At 39.1% G+C, this 20,263-nt stretch overlaps 1 protein-coding gene across 1 annotated transcript in view; it reads right to left on the minus strand.

The window, feature by feature from the left end:
- Nucleotides 1-2,375: 2,375 nt before the first annotated feature.
- The window catches only part of LOC126285407 (mucin-17), a 326,011-nt gene continuing 308,123 nt past the window's right edge, over nucleotides 2,376-20,263 (minus strand). Inside the window, exons 6-9 of the mRNA XM_049984757.1 lie at nucleotides 19,005-19,204; nucleotides 10,393-10,794; nucleotides 9,111-9,612; nucleotides 2,376-5,849 (exon numbers count right to left, since the gene is read on the minus strand). Of these exons, the coding sequence (XP_049840714.1) occupies nucleotides 5,155-5,849; nucleotides 9,111-9,612; nucleotides 10,393-10,794; nucleotides 19,005-19,204 (1,799 nt within the window). The 3' untranslated portion in view covers nucleotides 2,376-5,154. The remainder of the gene's footprint in view (nucleotides 5,850-9,110; nucleotides 9,613-10,392; nucleotides 10,795-19,004; nucleotides 19,205-20,263) is intronic.

Raw genomic sequence — 20,263 nt, forward strand, 5'->3', positions numbered from 1 at the left:
AGTGCTTTGATACAACATTACCACTATGTCGTAAACCAGTAGATAAACAAATATTGTTAAACTATCAATGATGTATGAATTGCTTTGAAGTTTTACCAAGTACGCAGGAGATTTTGGCTGCACACCAATCTCATCAGTTGGTGACAGACCCTGTTCTTTTCTGATAGTCAGTGACAAGATGTACTCAGAGCTTCTTCTTCTGTGAAAGGCAGTTTTACCATGCTCTTGAATATAATTAAACTTTTGAGATGAAGCATTTCAAACTATTTAATTGTAATTGTTTTATGGTTTTTACTAATAAATTCATTGTAAGTTCATTCCAGGACTTAGTTTAAGTAAATTAGCTGTACACACTTTCACTTGAAATCACAGGTCACCTGACTGCAGCTTTTGAAGAAACCAGTGTCCTACAAAGATTGCTTCAGGAAACAACATCAACAAGAGATTCACAGAAAATGGGTAGGAGGATTTAGAATTTAGGTAATCCAGGAAAGTTGTACAGGAAGTCATGACCAGTTATATGGTATGTCACCTACACCACTTTCTGTGGACCAGGAAACTTACAGGGAGGCTTACTACTGTCAGGTATCTTCCAATGCATAATCCACACTGCTGGCTGCAGTTCACCGGTGTATGTAGGCCATTCCAAGTATTGCCTCTGAGAAAATGATTCCCTACAGGGTTTTACACTCCCTTGGCCTTACAGATTCGTAAACTGCACTCAGGGAGTGCCACAGAGATATGGTTTGCTTATCACTTGAAATTTGAAGACTCGCTCGTTGATTAACAACAGAAGCACGGTGATACAGATAGACTTATTATTTTCATTAACACTTTCTTGTTACACAATTCTATATCAACAGCTACTAGATAACTGCTTAAGAGCAAAGTAATTTTGATGTCAGTATTAAACTTAGAGTGTACCAGGGTAAGACAACACATGGCAAGAGTTCACACAAGAGTGCCAACAGAAGTGAAGCAATGCTAGTTGACACTTGCATATACTGTTGCATTGTTGATAAAGCAAGTTACTTCATGTGTTGTTCACACATATAAATATGCTCTCTTGTGAAGAAACATGATTATGGCGATTAAGCTATGTATCTTATAAGGGGTAGATTAACATTGTTGGTACTCTGTGATATTTGAGTTTACATAATTTTTTTCTGTTGGAATTGTGAGATTGTTTTGTTTTAAGGCAGCATACAAGCAATGTAATGAAGCTGTTATCTTTGTACAGAAAAATAAGTCAGTAGATGTGTGTGGTAATGATATTTTATTCAGAGAGAAATATTCATTGTCATATCAACTAATTTATGTTTACAAGAATGAATTTGAAATATTTAAACAGAATAGTGGGAAAGCTTGTAAAGGTAGGAAATATAAACACAGTATGGTTATATGCTTGTCAGAGAAGACATACCAAAAGGAAGGGCATCCATACCCAAAGGACAGTGGGGGTGGAGGTGTGGTCCAGTCTCATCCCTCCCCCTCCCTCCTCCCTCCCACAGCTCTCAGGAAAAGGAAAAAAGAAGGCATAGTCAAGTGTTTATCTTTCAATAAAATTATGTAAAATTTTTTTAACACAATCAGAACTGGAAATTTTTGATGGCTAGTTAAAAATCATCAGTCTTCTTCCAAAATATTAAAAATGTTTCATATCCTCAGGTCTACCCCTCTCTTCCACTGCCGCCCCCCACAAACTCTCGTATCAGTGCCCTTGACCGAAAGCCATGTTAACATGCATCAATCTTGTTGTGTGAAGATAACTTGTCATGCTAGCTGTGAATGTATATGAAAGAGGTAATCTAGTGATGTTGCAAAAAATGGTAATCAAGATAGATCTACTGAGCACTCTCACACATTCATTGATTCATTTATTTGTGTTTAAACACTCTTCCTTTCAGTTTAATAGTCCATCTGGATATAACATGAGTGAGCTAAATGATTCCCATATGAGCTAGGAGTTAATAGTGTTTTGTTTACTCTAGTCTCACTTGACAGAGAGAAACATGGGATGCTGTCATGATTATTTTTGTCAAGTGTAAGTGGAATTACACTGGCGACAGAAAATAGTAATTTAATAATTCTGAAAGAGTGTTTCCAGAAGAAATCTATAAATATTTTACTATCAATTATATGTTAATTACTAAAATAGCATGCAAACAAAATCAGACTTATTATAAAATATAATTTGCTGCAGTATAAAAGTGTTACTTTCTCTGTGCTCCATCCATGCATGAAATGGGAAGAATGTCAGCTAATATTTTCATATCAGCAAATACTTCATGCTATGTGTAGACTAATGTTGACATGCAGATGCCAGGAATTAAATGTTTGATTTATTGCTGTTATTTTAAGTAAAAAGATGAACCTTATTCTTTACAGTTTTATTACAGATCTGTAATACATGAAAATATTAGAAATAAGAAATGCATTAATGATCTGCACAACAGCTAGTTAACATTGTTTGGCACCTTAAGTTTACAAAGATGGGAATTATGTACAAAATTTAAATACAAAATACATTAGATAACTGTCACATTCCTCCTCCTTGTGTGTAACTTTTCAGTATGAAAAAAAGTTTCACCAAGAAGCTGTACAACTTGACAGCTATTTACAATTGCCTTCAGTCTAATAACTCAAAGATTGAACATAGTACTCAAGGAATGAACAGAAATAGCTAAAAAAATCATAGTTGTCCTCCTTGTATGGAGACTAGAATATCTTATTCACAATTCTGCTCAAAAATAATAAGTGAATCATTGATGATTAGTCAGAAATATATTAATTTAACAATTATTTTTATTCCTGCAAAGTGCCAGGAAATATTTACAAGCAAGTAGCAGGTAGATATTCTTAAAGTAATGTTTTTAATTACAGTTATAACCGCCCTCCACAGGGCTTAAATGAATGAAGCCATATTGACATTTGACTACAGGAGTATTTTATTGAGTGCTTCATGTTCTCAAAAGTGCACACACAGGTACTCATTGAGTTTAAATGAAACTATTGTTCTCTCTAGTACATGTTATAGGGAAGTTATTTCGAGCTTCCACATGAGACAACATGTGCCTATATCCTTCAGTATTCATTAGGTATGCAACATTTGGGTACATCATATAGTGTCACTGTTCTGCTGTATACTGTGGTAATAGTTTCAAACACCATTACTAATGGGGGTCATGTACATACTTGTGGCACATAACTGAAGTGTAAATATTCTGTTACATCATCTTGAACCTTCTTCCATTTGCCTGGAAATTTACACATTTAACAGTTTCTATGTGGTAATAATACAGCTATACATCTGAAAGGATGTGTGATATTACATCCTTAACATTGAAATTGAGATACAGTTGCTGTACAAAAGAGAGATTGGATTAATTCTTCAGTGTAAATTTACATCACTGAATTTCTTTACTGTTATTAGAATATAAATTTATAAACCTGACTCTCAACACAACACTGAAAATTTGTCTATATAATTGTATTTTGTTGATATTTCTTTGTCTGAGGGAATAAAACACGTGTTTCTTGCAAAACTGTGTATATGCAAGAAATCTTAGACAGTATGAGCTTATCTTAAGCTTCTGTGATGAAGTCAAAGAGAAAAACTGAATGAGTAATTTGATACATTTACAAATTTTACTTGACCATAATTATGTAATAACATCATTTATAGAAGTACAATAGTACAGATGCATTGATCAGATTGTTTGCTGTGACAAAGGTAGCTTATTGTCAATGAAATGCTTGAGTGACTATTGTATTCTCCATGACATGCCACTGGTAAAGTTCAGCATCAGATAGAGGTGAAATTCATATTGTCAAATTTTCCTGAGCATCAAAGTGTCTGTTCAGATTGAGATTTTAAAAGAAATGTACTTGTGCCTTGAACATGTCTATCTACTGATCAATATGTATATAAAATAAATTCTCTCATGAAAATGTACCATGATTTTATTTATTTAATAAAATGCCAGGTTTAATTGTCATCATGCTGAAGTCAATGACTGTTAGTTGGTCCCTGTAATTACAGTCCACACACATGTAGTAATGTAATATTTACTAGATAATCAAATGAATAATCAAATAACACACGCATTTGTAATTTGCGCATCTCAGAGCTATTGCTGTCAAAACTACAATTCTACAATTTTTGTGAGGATGAATTTTGTTTGATTTCAACCCTAAATCGTCTAATGGTATTTTGGAATAAGGACACAACACAGAGATGGTACCTTAGCATAGGAAATCTAGCTGAAGAAGCATTACATCAAGTGAATCATGAAAAGATAGTTACATTAAAAACTGTCTGTCCCTTTGTAATAAATGAGAACAAATCTTAGATTAGTATCTATATAGATCTGAGAACAAGAGAGTTATTACAGCCATCAACATCAGCTGGTTCAAAATAACTAATCACTGTTACTGAATGAAACTCATTTGCAATAAGAATTTATCTTAATAAATACTTTACATGTTGCTTTAGTGAAAGGTATGTGAAGGAAACCAATTTTCTGTGAGTAACAGCAATTGAACCAAATGCTGAAATAGGTTTTCAATCATTTCATGTACTAAATATTCCAACATTCAAAATTGCAGCAAATGCTGTGCTGCTAACAATACTGTCTAAGTACTAGTTGTTTCAGATACAGCAGACTTAGTTGTACACAGTTATTGCAATGTGAATATGTTTAACTAAAATATTATGTATCAGGGAGAATGGGATGTAAGGTTCTTCAAAGGTGAGCGTTTCTCACTTGTTGTGGAATAGAACAATGAAAAGCAGTAAATTTAAACTAAGGACAAAACTAGCTTTACATTGTGAAATTTCAAAGACCACGCTAAGTGTTTTTTCACTCCTACAAGACAGTAAATTTGCTAAATACCCTATCACTGTACTACAGATAATCAGACTACTTACTGCACAAGGCACAGACATGACATTTAATTAAGGCAACATGTTATTTACATAGTAACAATATTTTAGTTTTGAATAATTCATAACATGTACACAATTTTGTGAAACCTAGCAGATTGACCATGTTTAAATATGATTTTACTCCACACATGAACTTTTATATCGTAATACCAGAATCCGTAAAGAAGCACTCAAAGCAACTATTGTATCAATAAATATAATACATTTTAAACAACCCCAAAATCAGTGTGCACTGTGACATCACGGTTATTTTGCTTCTCTGCAGCAGCCATGTTAACTTCAACAAGGGTGTCAACACTATTAATGCTGATACCTTTAAGAATTTTCTGGGCAGCAATGGACTTAAAGTGAACTGTGAGGTCACTGAGACTGGGGTACGAATACAGCTGCTCCTTACTGCCTCCGTTCTCATCTAGGTTTTTCATGCTGGAGAAGAGTTCTTGATGATTCAGTTTGTTGGCTCCTTCCAGGTTTTCAATGAAAAGATTGCCATATGAGCCTCCGAAGCTCTTTGTTGGACTGCTGGGGTTACTGTATAAATTATTCTTTGATGCAGTTCGTCCAATCATATTCTTGTAACTGAGGCTGTCCACAGAAGACTGTATGGCTGCTTTGAGCACACGAGCATTGTTGAGGTCAGAAGTCAGTGGTGTGGAGGGCGGTTGGGAGTTTGGGTGTGGCAAATTAGTTGCATCATCAGTAGTGCCATTCCTGTTAGGAGGTAGTGAGTTGTTAGTCATATTAGTAAGCTTCTGGCGGGTAATGGTAGGTGTTCCTGGTAAGGATTCGACTGAAGGGAATTTGGAAACTTCTGGAGTAACTTCTTTGGCTGCTTCACGAGGTGTGTAGAGCGATGTTGGCCTCTCCAGCTTTGGGCGTTGTGGTGACACCTTCTCTTTAGCTACAATTTTTGAGAAAAAATACAATTAGCTAGTGTTTAAAATATACATATTGTGTGTGTGTATGAGTGTCTATTTACTATTATTCACACAATTATGACTAAAATGCTTGTGGTGAAATTATTTTACTAGGCATCATTATTTAACAGAAAAATGAGAACATACAAACAAAATAATTTATTTAAAAAGATGAGTTTGTTGACTCCTTTTCAGCTCTTGCTTTAAAGTATCTTTACAACCTCTTAAAGTCTTGCATAGGTGTAAAAAATCTACCAGGAGATAGTGACATAAAAAAGATAACACCAAATACCACACATAAATGGTTTTATCATTTTGTTCAGCTTCATAGTACTTTCTATGTAACACATGGAACATTGTAACTATTTGAGAGGAAACAATGGTTATTATTATTATTATTATTATTATTATTATTATTATTAAATGCCTGAAGCAAGAAAATGTTTGAATCAAGTATACTGGAAAAAAATAGTTGAATTTACATTTTTGTTTCATCTTTGTTGCCATACTCTAAAGTGTTGTGTAATCTGTTGCTAAGAGTCATGTTTTTTTAGTTATATGAAGTGTTTTGTCCAGTGATTTCCTTGTGTTGGTTTTCAGTGACATATGCATGTTCACCAAGACCAGCACTTAACAAACTTTGATGTTATAGACAGTTGAGGATATTTTTATTAGTCATACTATGTAATAGATTCCCTTTGTGTATTCTGGTTGGTCTAACTAATGTAAATTAATTTTTATTACACATATCTCTAAGAAACATGTCACATATCTCTAAGAAACATGTAGAAGATAGAACCTACAGCACTATTGCCATTAACAGTAGAGACAGTACACGGTCACTCTAGGCTCAGCTGATGGAGAGATTCAAATTTGTCCTCCTCTACATTCATATTATTGTGGTTTGATATGCTTAATTATCCTAGAAGATAATTTCTTTCTTTCTACAAACAACAATCCCAGCTGTACAGTTCCTATCACGGCATGATAGCACACTTCCAGTTTCCAATTTCTTTCATCCCTGTCTCACTACCCCACCCCCTCCTCCTATCCCAATCTCTCTCTCTCTCTCTCTCTCTCTCTCTCTCTCTCTCTCTCTCTCTCTCTCTGACTGTGATGTTTTGTTTCAGTCATGGAGGTGGAAAGCTTTTTCTTTTCATTTTACACACCAATAACCAGTTTTGGAATAGTGTAGAAAGCAACTCCTTGAAAATCTTTTTAAGGGCAGGTTGAAAAAGTTGTTAATTAAAAGAGATTTTTACTTACTTAAATATTTCTGAGCGCCAATGTATCTACAGTACTGTTATCACATGTTTTCAGTTGAAGTATATTATTGGCAGTAAATATTTATGTAATAGTATCCAATGTGCTAATGTGCAAATATTCATTATATGGTATGACTCCAGTTAAACAACTGTAATGGGAGGTGGAGTGGAGCTGTTTTGTATAACAGTTTTTATGGTTAAGCCATGAATATTTAAGTAAAGCATTATTTTGTTTTGTACTATTACAGTTCATATTTTTGAAAGGTTTTGGAGGAAAAACACTGTTTCTACAATTTATCGGTTCATGATTTCCTGCAAATTATCCACGTCAACCCATTCATCCACCTTGCACATATTGAAATCTTCACATGTGGGAATTCTTTTCAGCATTTCTGTCAAGTTTTCAAAATTTTCCAAATCATCTCCTCCAAGAGCATCATACAGTTTTCTCCAACACTTTCTGAAGAGTTGCTGCTTTCACACTACTTCTGGCTTAGACAAACCAGTAAATTACATGCTTCACATTTACTGCCTTCAGCTCTTCATTCATGATTTCATGCTGCATGCCACTATCTTGCAGGATGGCTCTCAAAAACAGCCCATGGTAGTGCTGTTTCAATATAATTATTATGACCTGATCCAGTGGCTGAATTATGTTGTTAAAATTTGGGGGAGGGAAACACACAACAAGTCAACACTTTTTAACTCACAAGGATGCATAGGTACACTGTCAATTAGTAAGTTCATTTTTTTTAGGAAGACTTTCTGTAGTTCAAAAATTTTCAACTTTTGGTACAGTTTATCACTACAATATTCAACGAATAGTTCACAGGGCATCCAAAATGTTTCATGTGCTCTTTATAAATGGGAAAATCCTTCAAGTATTTGATACCAAAAGAATCATTTTCTGTCCTGTTTTTCATTTTGTTTTCAGAGGCAAACATCAAGGATCCTGTAGGTAACATCTTAATATTAGCACCTGTTTCATCAGCACTATAAATATGGTCCTTAATGTACCATTGGCTGTAATCTCCAAACTCTGTTTTCAAAACTCTGAATCTGCAGGTAACATTTCTCCACATACATTAAGTTGCTGAATGTCATAACTGATTTTAAACTTGTCTAACCACCCTGAGCTTGAAAAAAGAATCTTTTTGTTCATCACCTTACAACTAAGTTAACACTTTACCTTTTACTTGCATTGACGGGCCACTGAAAGACAAACCATTTTCTCATTGTTGGGTGAATCATAGGTAAAGAGCTTCAACCCTTATTCGAATACGTATGTGTTCTATGTTTTTCTGATAAGATTTTTCACAGCTTATTCAAGAAATTTAGGCTTTGCTTGTTCCAAAATGATAGATCCAACACTCTGAAATTAGCTACAACAGTTTTCAATAAACTTCCTTGTTCAGTTTCTTTGATAACAACTAATTTATTATTGAAAGTAATTGCAACACCCTTCCATGTAGTTGCCATAGCACAAAAATACACATGCAATGGGAGTACACAACCACTTCAATGCACAGTTGTTGACAGCATAGCCGTATATAGACTGGAAAGTACATGGCTCGGGAAGCAACTCAAGTTTGGGCTTCCATCTCTCACTACCTGCTATAGCTCAGAACACTCCCAGTCTCAAATTTTTTCTCTGCAGTCCAATAAAAATTTTTGGTTTTGTCATTTTCAGAGGCACTTCAGATGACCTGAGTTTTGGGTAACCTGAGTTCGGTTAACTGGGACTTTACTGTAATTATGGTATGATATCATTCTCGTAAATATGCAAAAAATGGTGATGCCTAAGACTCAGATATTATTATGGACAAGTAAGTATTATTATTATTATTATTATTATTATTATTATTATTATTATTATTATTACTGTTTGTCTTTTGTCCTATCATTATTGTTTTGGAAATTATAATTATGATTCATATTTTTGCGATCAGCTATATATTTGTATCTGATATTTGGGCTCACCTGTTGTAGCTTCTGGTGCTTTACCATTAATGATAAGAATGTCCTTGGCTGGTGTGGAGGTCCGTCTATCAGTGCCATTACTACCAGCAAAGTTATTCTCAAAAGTTATGATGGACCGTACAGGTGAATTTTGTTGCTGCACATAGATCTTGGTGTTGGTACCATTGATGGTAGTGGTGGCAGTGGCAGTAGGCGTCTCCGAGGTGACTGTGACACTACCACCACTGCTGATAGTGGCACTAGAGGTCACAGAACCCTGGCCGCCACTCGACTGACACTGGCTGGAGTTGCTCGAACTGGAAGGTGGACTGTTAGTTTTCCCTCCGGTCACGACACGACTTGGTGACCCAGATTCACTCGCTGTTGCTGTGGTTGATGTAGTTTTGAGGTGCACAGGTGACGCTTTTGCACTGCGAGTACTGCTACTAGGGGTCGACATGCCCGGAGAGCCACTGGCACTCGACTTGCGTGACGGCAAGGGCCGAGCTGCAACCACCGATATCTGCAACAAGCACACAATTTCAACTGTTAATATGGGATTCTTACTGCCTGCTTTGTAAGCTCTTTAAAAAAGAAACAGAAACCCAATGAATAGTATCTATGTTTTGCAAACATGTGAACAGATGGATGTAGGTTGCAGTAGCTATGTACAGATGATAAGGCTGCATAGTATAGAGTAGTGTGAAGAGTTGGATCAAACCAGCCTTTAGACTAAAGACCACAACAATGTGAATAAAGTTTGTTGGATGAAGTGGCAGCAATAGCATTCAAAATTGTAGTGAAACTATGAATTGAAAATATAATGAGCTACTAATTTAATTTGTCTGCTTGATGCAAGGGAATCATGAATTTTGGGGAAATGAGAAAAGAAGAGAACTGAAGTATTTTAGATGCAGAGCTACAGAATGATGTTGAAAATTGTGTGAACTTAAAAGAAATGAAGAGATTTTTGAAGGAATCAGTGAGGAAACAAAGCTGTGGAAAACACTTATGAAATGAAGGGGCAGAATGATAGGGCATGCATTAAGACATTAAGGAATAACTTCCAGGATATTAGAGAAAATTGTACAGGATAAAAAACTCTGGGAGAAGACAGAGATTATAAAATATCCAACAAATAATTGAAGATGTTGGGAGTAAGTGTAGCACAGCAGGGGAAGTTATCGAGTACTCATAAGGTAGCAATTGTTTTGATCGGTCCTCTGACTAGTTTGATGTGGTCCACCACAGCAGATGCTGTGGCTAGATGCTTTAACAGCTGGTGGTTAGTGGATTGACATACCTGTGAGGATGGTGAGCTACTGCTGGCCACAGAGGGTGGTTGACCTCCGCTACCACTTCCAGTGGCTGCAGGCTGTATGGAACCACGAGAGGCTGCTCTCGAGATGGAGTCTGCCTTATGGCTCCCCGAGCCCGAGCGGCGTGGTAATGTGGAGCTGTGTGCGTGGGCACTGGGCGAGCGGTGTCGTGGGCGACCACTGCTGGTGCTGCTACGCCGCTGCTGGAGCACGTGCGCTGGTGTACCCGCAGGAGATGCTGATGCTGTGTTCCCCAGGCTGGAAGCGGATGCCGATGCCGAGTCCCGGTCCCGATCCCTGTGGCGATGGCGCCGTGGCAGCGTCGCTGGCTCCTCGTCCGTCCAGCACACTCCACTCGGGAAGCTCGTCTGTGACTGTGCATCCGGCTGCACAAACACACACCACAGCCTCAACACCTATTCTTGTCTCTTACTTTTATGAGAGCAACTTTTTCATCTCAATTGACTACTCATGACACGTGAGTTTACTTGAAGTGCCAAGTGCCCTGGCATATTATTCCAGTAGTGTGACTTCCTTGTCACAGGTTGTAATTTTTTCAGATGCTGGTGCTACAAATGCACATGTCCTGAGCTTAGACCTTAGATACATGTAGACAGGACATGCCCCTATCTCTGCCATGTTAATATTTGAAACCCACATCTAAGTCATGTGTGACAGAGGCCAATAAGTCATTAAGCTCTATGTGAAGCTGAGCTGACATTTACAGTTTTTCCTCATTTCGACTTAAAACTGAGCATTTATCATAACAACTGAACATATTATTGTAATAATATTACATATGTAGTAGACATAATATCTCTAAAATTTCCAATATTAACGCAATGGTTATCAGTTTTAAATTTGGTGAGGTGAAAGTGTAACAAACACTTTGAAACATTGCCTTCACAATTCTTTTTTTTTCATTTTTGCAAGTGATAGAACTTCAGTTCCTCGGTGAATTCTTGTATTTGCTGACTGCAAGTCATTTAGTTCACCACTTCCACGTGAGTACAAGACAAGATATGAGTTTGGCAGAAAGCATTTGGCTTTTTAGCAATTCCTCAACAATATGTGTGTAACATTTTATTGTACTTTTTATAAGAAATGACATCCATTTCTATCCACATTGTGTGGTTGTTACACAAATTAAGCATTTATATTTTATACCTTTTGTTTAATCCAGAGCAGGTACCAAAACAATATGAAGAGAAGAAGTAAAATGTGTTAGAAAATACTGGTTATACAGAAAGTTCCTGTAGTGAGTTAGATATTAACATACTGTTATCTCAGAATTTTTGTCATTCATAGAGTTTTAGATCTAAGGATCAAAATATTTTTACAAAATGCATGTATGTCATTCAGTTTGTATTATTTAGACATCTACAAACACTCTCAAATAGAAGACCATATGCGTATGGTTGATAACAATATCAGTTCTTAGCTTCAGTCTGTAAACTCATTGACTTACTCTAGAAAAATATGTTCACAATTTTTTAAGAACTAAACAATTTAACTGTGAAATGAAATATTGCTTCCTTTCACTAAACACTGCATAACATTTCACCACTGTAATAAAGAAACCTTTATTGCTAAAACCACCATTAAAAATAAGATTAACTGAACAATATTACATCAGTTGTGTGCAAACTGATGCCATTTCTAGCCAGTTGATCAAAAAGTTGGTTTCAATCTAATGACATCCTATGTGGTCTAAGCCTAAAGCTGGGTTCACACACACACACAATTAAGTGATGATACAGCTTGTGGCATAGTGCAGTGGCACTTAAGTTACATGTGTGAACACCCAGTTTTCAGTGGTGTCACTCAAGTAGTGTCAGTATTGTCATGCCACCTTGGGTGCGCTTCATCAGAGACATCCCTCTATGAAGCAGCTGGGCAATGGTTTATTCTGATATTGCAAAAGTCATATATGATGTGGTTCAACATGAAACACCAGAATTGTGACTTGAAGAAAAACAAAGAAAATTTGAAGCCTGGTGAATTAGTTGTTCTAATAGATTTTGCAGAACAGTTTTCTTTCATTATCCAAGATGTTGTTTAAGGATATCATAGGGACAACAGTCAAACAATGCTGTAGCCATTTTCTGTATACTATAAAGCCGAAGAAGTAAAATGTGTTAGCTTATGCATTGTCAACAATATGTCCCAAATATGACACCATTGCCATCCACACACTTCTGACCAAGAAGTTGTGCTCATTCAGTATTTCAGTGATGCTTCTGCTGCTCAATATAGGAGTTACAAAAATTACATTAGACTGTGTTGCCTCAAAAAGGACTCCAGTATAACTGTTAAATGGAATTTGTTTGGCACAAGCTATGGTAAATCTCTGTGTGATGGAACTGGTGAATGGCTAAATGTTTAGGAGCAAGAGAAGCCTGCAACAAACTACAGACGATCAAATCTTAACCCCAGAAGATTTATTCAAATTTTGTGACCAACAAGTATTGTAGTTCATCTTTGTTACAAGTTGAGAAATGGAAGACAAAAGGAAGCTGCAAGAAGAATTGTTTGCAAATGGCCATACTTTAGCTGGAATTCAAGAAAATCACCATTTTTTGGCAACACATTTGAACCATTTTCAAGTTAATTTGGTTTCAAGTGCTAAAACTTCTTTTGCAGCCTCAGTCCATCAATCAACTGACACCAGTAAGGCTTCTGTGTCAGTTTTAAGTCTTATTCATGGCCAGTACATCACCAGTCTCTACAACAATCACTGGTGGATTGGTAACATATGTGAAGTTGTTATTGATTCATGTACCCTTTTGATCCAGTTCACTCATTCTATTGGCCTGAAAGAGAAGATAAATGTCAGATTCCTGAACAGTACATCATCATGAATATTGCAGCACCTTCAGCAACTAGAACAGGATGTCAGCATCATTTTACAGAAGGGATATTGAAAAGAATTGAAGAAAAATTTAATCCCATGAAACAATAATTTTCAATAGCACCAGCTTGGGAACCAACAAGAAGAGACCCATATATATTGAACTGGGAACCATGGCAAGAAACCCAACTGAGGTTTTGGAATCTCAATGAAGAAACCAACAAACATGACCTTGAGTCATCTATCTTGCCTTTGCAACCATACATGGTTCTACCAGGATAGGTACAGAAACGTACTGAACCAATGTTTTTGGACTGATGCTGTCATTAAATTTTCATGGTTTTCATAACTAGTTTGAACACCAGCATTAATCTACCAGTTGTCATACTTGCTCATTTTGAAGTTATGGGTTCAAAAACCTGTAGCATGTTGTAGTCGTAATATATTTTACATGACTTTTGTTAGAGTTCAACCTCATATTTGCTACCTTTTTGAACCGATTAAGATCCAACAGGATGTTTCTAGTACAGAAAATTTTACTCTTTTCAATGGTGCTGGAAAGAAGAATGTTTGAAATGATCCATTTGCAATATTTGTATTGGAACTTCTCTCATTTATTGTAATTTGGAGTTCGACATCATGTTTGTGTTTGAGTATAATCTAAAGTAATTGGTTACACAGGAAGATATGCTAATAGAATCATGTGCCAGACATGTCAACAAAAATGCCAAGTTGTAGTTGCCTTGCATTTTTTCTTCCTGAGATGTATGACCTCAAAAAGGGTAAAAAAAATCTATGCTGTTTTCTGTGCACATTTTATGAGTCACTTTAATACATCACACTGACTAACAAAATGGTTTACATTCTGTCATTCTGTATTTTTCTGATTCACAGCCAAAAGGTTTCCAAGGCCTGAAATCAAAAGTTTATTACTTGCTTTTGTCTTGTAATACAAGAGCTGTCAACATTGGATTTCATTTTTTTTTTTCATGCACATTCACTGGAAAGTCATCCAAATTTCTCATATACTGAAAATTTTGCACAGGTTCATTTCTAGTGTAGATTTACACCCACAGAACATTTCAGGAAAACTGAAGCGCAAGGAGGGGATGCCCATGATTAGATAGAGTGACCCTTGTGCGATATGTGGAAATATCTAATTGCCTGCAGCACAAAAAACACACACACACACACACACACACACACACACACACACACACACACAGAGAGAGAGAGAGAGAGAGAGAGAGAGAGAGAGAGAGAGAGAGGGAGAGAGAGAGAGAGAGGTAGAGAGAGAGAGAGAGAGGGAGAGAGAGAGAGGGGGGGGGGAGGGAGGGGGGGGAGGGAGGGAGGGAGGTGTGTGTGTGTGTGTGTGTGTGTGTGTGTGTGTGTGTTTTGATGTTTCAGCAGAAAGGCACTTTTTGTTACAGCACATATATAGGACCTTGTGACGGGGTTGCAGGGATTGTAAAGAGATTAGCCACACTTGCCAGCCTCAAGTGACATCATGAAAAGCATATTTTAACACCAAAACAGTTGTTCCATGAAATTCATGGCGCAGGTGAAGGTCCTGGTCCACTCATCAGGTGGTGCAAATTTTTCATGCAGTTTTGTCACTAAGTGTGAGTTTTTAACAATGAGTAGTGTCTATAAGAATGAAAACAATCAATTTTTGACAAAATAATTTAATTGAATAGATAAAAAAATTGACTTACCAAGCAGCAGCAGAACACAAACATCAAAGAAGATTATAATTAGGCAAGCTTTTGGAGCCAGTGGCTTTTTCTTCACGCAGAAGAGTTGAATGGGAAGGAAGACGGGTGGAAGAAAATGGCTGAAAAGGTCTAGGAAAAATGGAAGGTTTCAGGAAAGTCACCCAGTATGGTGGGTCAGGGGGCACTTGACAGACAGGATAAGAAGAAAAAACTGATTGTTGGGGAACTGCACATTTAATTGGCAGCAACTTAAACTGTAATTTTACATTCCTGCCTAGCCATACCTTTAGAAATTGTAACATATTATGAAAAAGTGGCCAAATATTCATGTCAAGTATGAACAGAAATATCACTGATAACAGAAATATCAATGATGGTCGTTTAGCCCACAGCAGTTTCATCCTTTTCTTCTAATCAGACAGACGTCACAAAATTAAAGAAATTCATTCCTGTGATAGCATGCTTTATACATAAATAACATTGAATATTGCAGAACGTACTTCCATTATATGAAGGAAGTCCCAGAGTGCATTACAAATATAAGGTGAAAAAAAGACTGTTATCTACATCCACGACCTTAAATGCTACTGGTACCCTACACCAACAAACTGCAATTTGGAAGTAAAGTATGTTTATCTTGTAGTCTCTTGGGGCTTGTACCGCTGATGGGTTATTATTGATATTTAATTATAAGAAATGGAGCCGAAAGCGATGCTTTCATGATTAATTTTCAGTGGGACATTGCCTTGAATGTGAATCCTGCAAGTTACAAAGCCAAAACTGCGAAATACGACAAATTAATAAGGCGTCTGGCGTATATGGACGCATTGAATGACACATTACTTTGACGTCACTTCCTAGTAAGCCGAGCATGGAGTTCTTTTCCTTTATTGAGTTTCCATACACCCCCCCCCCCCCCCCCCCCCCCCCCCGCAAAGGGAGCTGGCTGGCAGCAGCTTAGTATGCCACTCTTCAGCCTACGGAATTTGTTTTAAAAAAATGGAGATAATAAATAAGAGAAGCAGGTGATAAAATCGGTGACTTAAATGGTAAAATGGCAGAAAATTGTGAAACTTAAAACATAACACAAAGGGTTGGTGATGGTAATAAAAGACTCAGGAAGCAGACAGGTAAAACAATAGACAGACAATTAAAAAACATGGCGACAGTCTGGTTTCTGCTCACAAGGGATATAAAAATCACATCCAGTGACAGCATGATTTCTGTTCATAACACTTTGGAAAGACGCACAACACTGAACACTCACTCAAACACTGCACGAAAAAGTTGGCACAAATGTGACACACCACAGCCGATGGTAGACGGGGGGAACCTGGACAGACGAGGGAAAAGAAAAAGGTGAGGAAGAAGAGGAAAAACAAAGTGGGGGGGAAGGGAGAAGGAGCCAATGGAGGATGAGGAATCATAAAAGAGGGGGGAGGGGGCTGGGCAGATGTGAGAGGGAGTGGGGAAAGACAGAGGAGAGGAATGCAAAAGGACTCGGGAAAGGGCGGGGGAGGGAAGCAGAGAGAGTGTAGGTGGGGAAAAAACAGGATGGAAGGTGGGGGGAACAGGGAGCCTGGGGAAATGACAGGGGAAAGGAGGGGGAGATAAGGATCAGAGTTGATAGGAGGGATAAATGGAGGGAGAGAGAGCATCATCCATTAGGGGGAGTTGACAGAAGCCACCTTGCGGAAGGAGATAAAGGGTGTAGAGATGGAAGGTAGGGAGGACACAACAGTGTAGGTGCGGCAGAGGGCGGGGTTGGAGAGGAGAGGAGCAACCAGGGGATAAGGGGGGACAAGGCAGCGGGAGGTGTAGAGTATGTGGATATGTTTGAGGAATAGGAGCAGAAAGGGGGAAAGGAATAATGTCATAGAGGAACCACGTGGGGGACGGGGAGGCGTATATGGAAGGCAAGGCGGAGTGCATGGCACTTGAGGATATGGAGGGACATAGAATTTGGGAGGGGGGGTGGAATTCAAGGCAGGACTGGCATAACAGAGGATGGGACAGATTAAGGACCTGTAGGTGTGGAGGATGGTAGAGGGGTTCAACCCCCATGCCCTGCCAAAGAGGAGTTTGAGGAGTCAGAGGTGGTTGTGGCCTTTGGATTGGATGAAGTGGAGATTGGATCCAGGTGATGGTCAATAGCGAGGCCAAGATAGGTGAGGGTGGGGGAGAGGCAGACAGGATGGGCGCAGATGGTAAGGGAGAAATCCAGGAGCTGGAAGGAGCAGGTGGTACAACCTACAATGATTGCCTGGGTCTTGGAAGGATTGATTTTCAGGAGCCGCATGGTGTAACCAAAAAGGTCAAGGTGATTCTGGAGAAGGCATTGGGACCGTTAGAGGGTAGGAGTGAGGGCAAGGAATGCGAAGTCATTGGCATACTGCAGGATGTGTACTGGAGGGGGGGGGGGGGGGGGCATATCTGCCGTGTACAGGAGGTAGAGAAGAGGGGAGAGGACAGAGTCCTGGGGCACATCTGCAGAGGGGTAGAAGGTGCGGGAATTGGCGTTATGGATGGTAACATAGGAGGGGTGGCCGGAGGGGAAGGAGGTAATCAGATGGACATAGTTGACAGGAAGGGCATATAATTGACAGGAAGGGCAAATGTCTCGAGTTTAAACAGGAGACTGGGATGCCAGACAGAGTTGTAAGCCTTTTCTAGGTCGAGGGAGACAAAAATGGCAGAGCAGTGGGAGTTAAGCTGGAGGGAGAGGAGAAGAATGAGGTGTAGGTGTTGGTCATCGGCAGAGAAGGAAGGTCGAGAGCCACATTGGGTGTTGGGGAGGAGGGGGTTTTGGTGGAGGTAGTTGGATGCGAAGAACATCAAGATATGGGAGGTTTCCCACAGGTCAGCGTAGAAGCCGGTGGCAAGGATGACATTGTAGAGGGTGGCAAGGACTGCAAGGAAGGAGGGAGGGCAGTGCTTGAGGTGGTGGTAGGTAACGCGGTCGTGGCCGGGAGCAGTATTGCGTTTAGTCCGGAGTGTGAGGCTGATGTCCTGTGTAGTGATGGGAGTGTTAAGCTAGGAGCAAGGGGAGGAACAGAGGTATTCGTACGATCGATGATGAGCATGGAGCTTTAGAAGCTCTTGCTATAGGACCTCTTTGGCTTAGAAGCCGCTCATTGGCTAATAGCCTAACGAGTATCATTGATGGAAAAGATTTTTTGCCCAGGATGTGAGAACCACAGATATACATGAATAGGCTGGCAAAGGTGCATCTTTTACTGAAGCCTGACGTTTGGTGGGGTAAGATGGCGGTGTTAGCAAGTTTGTATATTGCACTACCATGATTTTCTGAAATCAAATGACGTTGTAGACTTTACGAGGTGGTCTATTAACGTTCTGCAGTTGAGTGAATATTTGTGTCCTAGTTGAATCATACACTGTAGAATCAAGCAGACGGTAGTTTTCATAAGAACACACAAATAAATAAAGTCACTTGTTCTTAACAACAAATAGCACGTTCTGCTTATAGGAGCACTTTCATAAGGAAATTCGAAGTTGATCAAAATGGGTTAAAAGCATATCATTGAGTTATGTCTGTTAATAGTAGATTTATGTAACCCCCTAGAATGTACGTAAACTATTTAATCATTGCCAGTATTTCAGATAAGACAAGATATAATGTAATTATTTAGTATTACATGCAGCAGAAAGGCAAAAGTGCGTAAGATGTTTCTAGTTATTGTTGCATTGTGACATGTTCAATTCGTTGTATGTTCCGTCTGCTGTATGAGAAATTACAACCAAACCCGACGCATGATTATCCATTTTGTCAAAACTTTAAAGGTAACGTAGTTATATCAGTTTATTCCGATTTTTACGACTGTTTTGATCAGCAAATAAACAGATTTTTACACGTCCTTTGCGCTCGCCGCTATATTGCTAACTAAAGTGCTGGTATTAACGTCGATGATGCTGTATGCGTCAGTGCCAGTCTATTAATGTACGTCTGTGGTGTGAACGCGTCTCGATGGTGTGCGCAAATGACAGACGCAATACAGCGCGATATACTGACCCCAGCGCTCCTGGTGGCGGGAGCGTGCAGCAGCGAGGGCGTGGGCGAGCGCGTCTGCGTGCCGACCGAGTGCAGGTGGACGACGCGCGGGTTGAACCACTCGCTGGGCGGGAACTGCGCCGAGAACGTGGACAGCTCGCCGGCCTGCCGCTGCTTGCGCCCGCTGCGCCGGAACAGCCGCGACAGCAGCGAGCCCTTCTCTGCAATACCACACCACACCGCAATAACACACTGTCTACAGGTCAACACTGCTTGCCACAGCATGCTCGTTACTAATAACCCCACTGGACAAAATATCAATCACGCTTTTCAAAGAGCACACTTGGAGCGCTGTAGATCGGGTAGGTCTTGTATCAGATGGTCATGTGACTCCCCAACGCTGATGTAAGTCCTGACAGCGATGATGATAATGATTATGTTCGGTTTGTGGGGCACTCAACTGCGCAGTCATCATCGCCCGCACAAGGTCCCAATTTTTACGCAGTTCAATTTTTACACAGTCCAATATAGCCACTGTCACGAATGATGACGATGACGAGGAGGATGAAATGATGAGGTCAACACAAACACCCAGTCCCCGGGCAGAGAAAGTCCCCAACCCGACCAAGAATCGAACCCGGGACCCCGTGATCCAGAGGCAGGAACACTAGACAGGTCAAGAAGCTGTCGTCCTGTTTAGATGTATTGCGAATACATAGAAAGAAGGATCCTTTATTGTATGATTATATGACAGCGGAACAAACATTGGTAGCAGTTACTTCTGTAAAGTATCTGGCAGTATGTGTGCAGATCGATTTGAAGTGGAATGACCATATAAAATTAATTGTTGGTAAGGCGGGTGCCAGGTTGAGATTCATTGGGAGAGTCCTTAGAAAATGTAGTCCATCAACAAAGGAGGTGACTTACAAAACACTCGTTCGACCTATACTTGAGTATTGCTCATCAGTGTGGGATCCGTACCAGGTCGGGTTGACAGAGGAGATAGAGAAGATCCAAAAAAGAGCGGCACGTTTCGTCACACAGTTACTTGGTGAGCGTGATAGCGTTAGGTGTTCCCCTGGGAAGCGTCCTGGGACCTCTGCTGTTCCGTATAAATGACCTGGGTGACAATCTGAGCAGTTCTCTTAGGTTGTTCGCAGATGATGCTGTAATTTACCGCCTAGTAAGGTCATCCGAAGACCAGTATCAGTTGCAAAGCGATTTAGAAAAGATTGCTGTATGGTGTGGCACGTGGCAGTTGACGCTAAATAACGAAAAGT

This window comes from Schistocerca gregaria, chromosome 8, assembly GCF_023897955.1.
Source record: "Schistocerca gregaria isolate iqSchGreg1 chromosome 8, iqSchGreg1.2, whole genome shotgun sequence".
In the NCBI taxonomy this organism is placed as follows: domain Eukaryota; kingdom Metazoa; phylum Arthropoda; class Insecta; order Orthoptera; family Acrididae; genus Schistocerca; species Schistocerca gregaria.